The sequence below is a fragment of the Gossypium hirsutum genome, chromosome D03 (assembly GCF_007990345.1).
Source record: "Gossypium hirsutum isolate 1008001.06 chromosome D03, Gossypium_hirsutum_v2.1, whole genome shotgun sequence".
NCBI classification, from domain to species: Eukaryota; Viridiplantae; Streptophyta; class Magnoliopsida; order Malvales; family Malvaceae; genus Gossypium; species Gossypium hirsutum.
Window position 1 is genome coordinate 33,178,469 of NC_053439.1, and position 6,035 is coordinate 33,184,503.

At 30.7% G+C, this 6,035-nt stretch overlaps 1 protein-coding gene across 2 annotated transcripts; it reads left to right on the top strand.

Annotated features, from left to right (window-relative positions):
* The first annotated feature begins 229 nt into the window (after window positions 1-229).
* On the top strand, window positions 230-3,435 carry LOC107950744 (ubiquitin-conjugating enzyme E2-17 kDa). Of its 2 annotated transcripts, none has more exons than XM_016885696.2 (5): window positions 230-401; window positions 546-625; window positions 1,208-1,335; window positions 2,607-2,711; window positions 2,968-3,435. In XM_016885696.2, exons 2-5 carry the CDS (start codon window positions 556-558, stop codon window positions 3,109-3,111), a joined length of 447 nt encoding a protein of 148 aa, XP_016741185.1. In that variant the 5' UTR covers window positions 230-401; window positions 546-555; the 3' UTR covers window positions 3,112-3,435. The 2 variants fall into 2 exon arrangements, with proteins under 2 accessions (XP_016741185.1, XP_016741186.1); XM_016885697.2 differs by having other exon boundaries at window positions 270-401; window positions 553-625.
* Window positions 3,436-6,035: the final 2,600 nt, after the last annotated feature.

Below are 6,035 nucleotides of genomic sequence, written 5' to 3' on the forward strand. Positions count from 1 at the left end.
TGAGTTTATAAAATATAAAAATAAAAATAAAAAAATATTTTTTTTCAAAACCAAAATCAACGATTTATTTTTGCACACTCCTGCAAATTACCTTCACGCGCCACACGCGGTTGCCAATGCCATCTCTAAAGAGAAGGTATCCGTGTCAAAAGAAATACAAAATAAAATTCTCTTATAATCGTGTGGGGTCTACAAAGATAGCCAATGAGAGCACAAAACATCCCAATTTTTGCCTTTTTCTACATAATAATTATAATTTTTATTATTAAAAAATGATGTTCTGGGAGATCTATTTTTAAAGCTTTATTTTTGCCTCTTTACATTTCTTCCGCTATTTTCAGCAACTAAAAAAAAAAAAAAACCCCAAACAGACAATAGCCTAGGACAGGAGGATCTCTCAGGTACTTGTTCTTTTTTCTCTCCAGTTTCCTCTTTATTTCGTTTCATTTTTTTGGTTTCTCTTCAATTTAAAATTTTCTTTGCTAGACACAAAAAGCGATCTAGCTTGAAAAGTTCTATTTTTTTAAAGATTTTGTTTGTTTTAGGGTTTAGGTGATGGCTTCAAAGCGGATCTTGAAGGAGCTCAAGGATCTCCAGAAAGATCCTCCTACCTCTTGCAGCGCAGGTTCAAAATTTTTTTTTCTATTTCGTGTTTCGATTTGTTCATTTCTGAATTTTTAAAGATTTGTTCGTTGAAACTCTTTTTTTTTTTTGAAAAAATGATTAGAAATTTTTTAGATATCTGCTTTTGAAAAAGAAAATTATGACATGATAATTACTATTGCTGCATAATTCAATTTGACCTATATATAACGAATCTATTTTCTATACTTAATTATTAGTCTTTTCATTTTGACCATGATGATTCCATTTTTTTCTAACCACAATATATTTCTTTTTTATTTTTTTAAAATTTTCATGTCTAATTATTAGTTAATTATTGTTCATGTCTGTTTGTTAAGGTGTTATTCGGTCATACGAAATTGTTCATGTATAGGTGAAGTTTGTAAGGAAACGATTTGCATAATTGCATGTATTGAGTATATGAACTCGTCATTTCTGTTATATGTGCTTAAATTTCTTAAGGCAAATAAGAGAAAGGATGAGTGGTTCGTTCAATTTTTATTTGGGAAAATATTATCATAAGATTACTTGGTGATTGTTCATCTAACTATTGTCCTTTTGCTTATTTTTACTATTGAATTAGGCCCTGTTGCTGAAGACATGTTTCATTGGCAAGCAACTATTATGGGTCCTCCTGACAGTCCTTATGCTGGTGGAGTGTTTCTAGTCACCATTCATTTCCCTCCGGACTATCCATTTAAACCACCAAAGGTAGTTGATTGTATTCCTGAACCAAACTAGTTTACATTCTTTCTTGCCTTGGCTCTATAATTTGTATTTTTAGCTATCAAGTGTTGTTATCCTATATCTGTTAATTACTGGATTTCCTGTGGTCTCATTTACAAGTTTGGTCCTTCCACTTATTACTTTTGGTTTCAGTTTGGATGCATAACATTAGTATTCAGGTTGTCTATTTGTAGGCCCAGTTGAGCTACACGTGAGGGGGAGTGTTAGGTGATGTTATCCCACATTTATTAAGTATTGGTCATATTTAAGTTGTGCCACTCCACTTATTACCAATTGGTTTTAGGTTGGATGCTTAACATTATCTTTATTGCCTATATATTTGACTGTAACTGGCTGTCTTTTTCATTTAAAATCATGCCACTATATCTCTAAGTGCCTTGAAGAAAATTTCTTAGCATATTCTGCAACTTTTTTATGTGAACAAGCTATTTTTTTTATATATAACCATCTATGCAAGTGCTGTAGAGTGTAGACATGATTGTTATCTTCTCAGAATTCCAATAAGAATTTTTTTTTTATGTGGACCATGTGGTGAATGCTCTTACCTTTTCCTGATTTACCTATCAACATTTGGTGGGATGTGTATATAGCATAAATGTTTAAAGCCTTCATGTTATATGGCTAATTCCTTGTTGTAGATACTGTGACCAAGGTGTCTCAGCAGTGCAAGTGGCTTATGCAAACATTGCTTGACAATGAAATGAGTAAATGCTAATACTACTTGATTGCCTTTTAGCATTTATTAGCTTATTCTGGCGCACCAATATTGTTATCTCCACAGTGCATGTATGCATGCAGAGTGGTGCATACACATGCATGTCGGGTGTCTAATGGTTTAGTTTTTGCATTGAAGGCTATTGTTAGGTTTTCTGAACCAAAATTTATATGATATCTTGTTAATCTCACTTCTGTAAACAGCATCAGGTAAGATCTTTCTCCTTCACGTGCATATGGGTGTTTAGTTATGGCTTCTCACATTTACTATATACTTCTTGTCTAAACAAAAAGTAGTTTTGCTGGATGCTCTGGTAATATATTTATATTTTTGCTGGAGCCAGATCGCTAATTCTTATCGTAACAGGGTAAAATATAGGGTGAAATTGTTCCTCGCTTGTTCCATCGTAATGGCCTTATAACATACTTGTTTCGTAGCTGACCATTGACCAGCAAGTTTCTCTCGTAATTTTGTTCGACTAACCTTTTATTTTAACTTTTTAAAATTTCCTCCCATTCAGGTTGCATTCAGGACAAAGGTCTTTCACCCAAATATTAACAGCAACGGTAGCATTTGCCTTGATATTTTGAAGGAGCAGTGGAGCCCTGCCCTCACCATATCCAAGGTTAGTTCAACACGCCCAACTGCCCTTTAAGTTCAAACATATTCTATTTGAATATACATTACCATGTTTTTCATAACACCATTAACAACAAATTTTACCTTTTTAAAATGTAAGACTATGAGCAAGCCCTTAAAATTTAGCATTTCATGTACTGCCCTAAGTTGTTTGCACCGTGGATCATTGTTCTGTTCTATCATGTAATGGCATTAGGAATGGGAGATCTGTTCTTATTTTTATTTACTTATTTTTATTGTAGGTATTGCTATCTATCTGCTCACTATTGACGGATCCGAATCCTGATGACCCATTGGTGCCGGAGATTGCCCACATGTACAAGACTGACAAGAGCAAGTATGAGACAACGGCTCGAAGCTGGACCCAGAAGTATGCGATGGGTTAACTTGCTACTACGCATGTAAAAAGGAGGGCTTCATTCCAAATAACTTTGGTCTTTAAATTAATGTGTATGAATCAAATATGCGTGAACTGTCACCTCTATATTTAGTGGACCAAGCCCTGCTTGTTTGTATGGAAAATTATGTTTGAAACTAAAAAAAGCCCCCCCCCCTCCAACTCCTGTAATACCCTCTCGTTTCCTGTCTACCGAAGCCCGGGTGTTTTTTGCCATTATTACTGAAAGCTTTGAAGACCTTTCCTTTGGTGTGCGTGTTGAAACTGGAACCTTTTGATGCTTAAAAGACGAATAAACATCCTGTTTGTAGAAGACGTTACCAAAAAGGTGTAGAAGTTTAATCTCGTAGGAGAGCAATCGGCCAATTCGGTTAAAAAACAACTCAAACTATTGATTTAAGCGATTTATCGGTCTAGTAAATCCAATTTTTTTTTCCTTTTTTATTTCAAGGATGCGAAATAAAAAGACTAAAATCTTATATATTTATTAATGTATATTATTTATAAAGTTTATTATCAATCAATTATGTTCCAACTTAATTAGGAAATGATTTTTTTAACATTAATTAGGAAATTACTAAAAAATCATTGATTTATAAACTAAGTTATATGATTATACGAATGTTTTTAACATTTTTATATTTTTATAAAATGATAAAAAATTGTTCATAATAAGATTTAAATCAAGCATTACGTGTATAGTTTTTTTTTATCCATTTGAATTAAAATAAGTTGTAGATTTTATATGAAATTTTAATAAGTATATTTGTTATATATTTGTATATATATATTTTTAAAAGCCAATAAAATTTTCTCATGTGGTTGGATTTGAAACAATAAAACATTAATTTTTACCACTAAACAAAAACTTTATTTTAATATGATTTTTACATCTTAATTTTATTTGCGTGTTTTAATATGCATACATTTTATTATTTATTGTATGTTATTTTCAACTTGTGTTTTTAAATACGTGATTTTCACACGTGATAAAATTTCTAATATCATAAATATATTTAAAACATAAAATAATAAATATTAAAATCTTGTTAAGTTAAATGTTTGAGTTATGAAAAATAACTAATCGATTTAACCTGTTTTAACTACTTATAAAACGGAATCCTAACCCTAATCTCTTATATTTATGTGGCGGGCCTTGATCGGGTAAAGGTGATGCGAGCCCAGACATAAGGCAATATCCAAAATTTGACCAAACCCATTGCATGGCTACATGGTATGTATTCATAGGCATGGAGTAGAGCCCATTTTAAGTTTCTCTCCCTCTTAATATGATCATGAAGGCGCACATCATAGTTATTTATACTTTTTGCCAGCAGATTACGGATACATTGTGGTACTGAGGAAACCATTGGAGGCCAAAAATTTGCTTAGACCTTTTTATATTCTAAAACTGGAAATTTAAGGAATGGAGAAACAGAGACTTCGCTCAAGTGGTGTCCATAGTTTTCCATGGAAAAAACTAGGCCATTCCTATAAACCTGAAATAGCGTGCCAACAATCCCCCACTTTTGCTGATGATCAGCTTCATCTGCGCTTTTCACGTTCTTGTTATTATTTAAAGCAAACTTCTGGTTTAGTCATTAAAGAATTAATGTTTTTGATGTCTTCCTAAAAAGTGAAGTATGGTTATAAAATTAAATTTAACATTGGATCATCATTCCAAAACATCATGCTGGCCCCGTTGGATTGACATCACTCGCCCACCTCCCATATCCAACCTTCTACATCATGTTCATGATGATGTTCTTCATCTTTGAATTTATTTCATACTAATTAAATTTTATCAGTATCGGTACCAATTGTGTTGGTTGATACGTAGTGTTGTAATTGAAATTTTGGATTTATATTGATTGTATCTATACATTTCAATTCATTTCATTTTTACTGATCAGAATAATGTGTACAAACTGACGAATAGTCAATAAATTTGAATTAGCCTAAAACAATACATTGTTTCAATTCAATTGATAAAATTAGATTTAACTATAATATATATAAATATTAATATAGAAAAACTAATATTTTGTTATTTCTTAATTAATATAATGAATAATTGGTATAGTTTATGGGATGATCTTATTGTTTAATGTATAAATAAATTTTTTTCTTGTTTATTTTAAATTTGTTGAATGATGGGTTGTATTTGTCAAGTTTATGAATAAGCATTTTATCATGGTTGTTGGACCACGACGGATAATCAACCGGTATATCGGTTTGAACAACATGTTGAACTGGCTTTGAAATTGACTTTTGAGTGAATTGCATGAAACCGGTTGAATCGATTTTTTCTTTTAATATATATATTTTTAATTTTTATGAATTTTTAATAATTTATTTCATTAAAACTGGACTAATCAGTTGAACTGGTTGAGTTGAGAATCGGTAATCTGACCATCAGTCTAATTTTAAAAACCTTACCTTTTAGATTTAAAATTTATTTAATCTTATTCATTTGATTTTTGTAAGTATTTTTCATATATACATTAAACATATATTTTTATAAATATGGATAGATTTGAATTGTCAATACCATAGAAAAATGGTGCCTCAATAATATAGATTTAAATATATTTTTGCGCCTAAAATATTATAAATTTATATGATTGTGTACATAGTATTAAATCGTTTTATGTAACTTTTGACTTTTTCTTAATATATTTTTGTCACGTGATATAATTTTATTAATTTTAATTCTTTGGGTTAAGTTTAATATAGTAGTAATTTTAACTTTATCGTAGTAATTTAGTTGTAACTTTAATATCGTTTAAAAAAATTTAAAAAGATTCCAAAAATAAGTGCTCAAAATTTCACAATGTTTTGATTTTCTAGAAATATCACTACACCAGAACAGGTTTTTAGCGGCGTTTTTTTAGGCAACGGCGCTTTTTAACG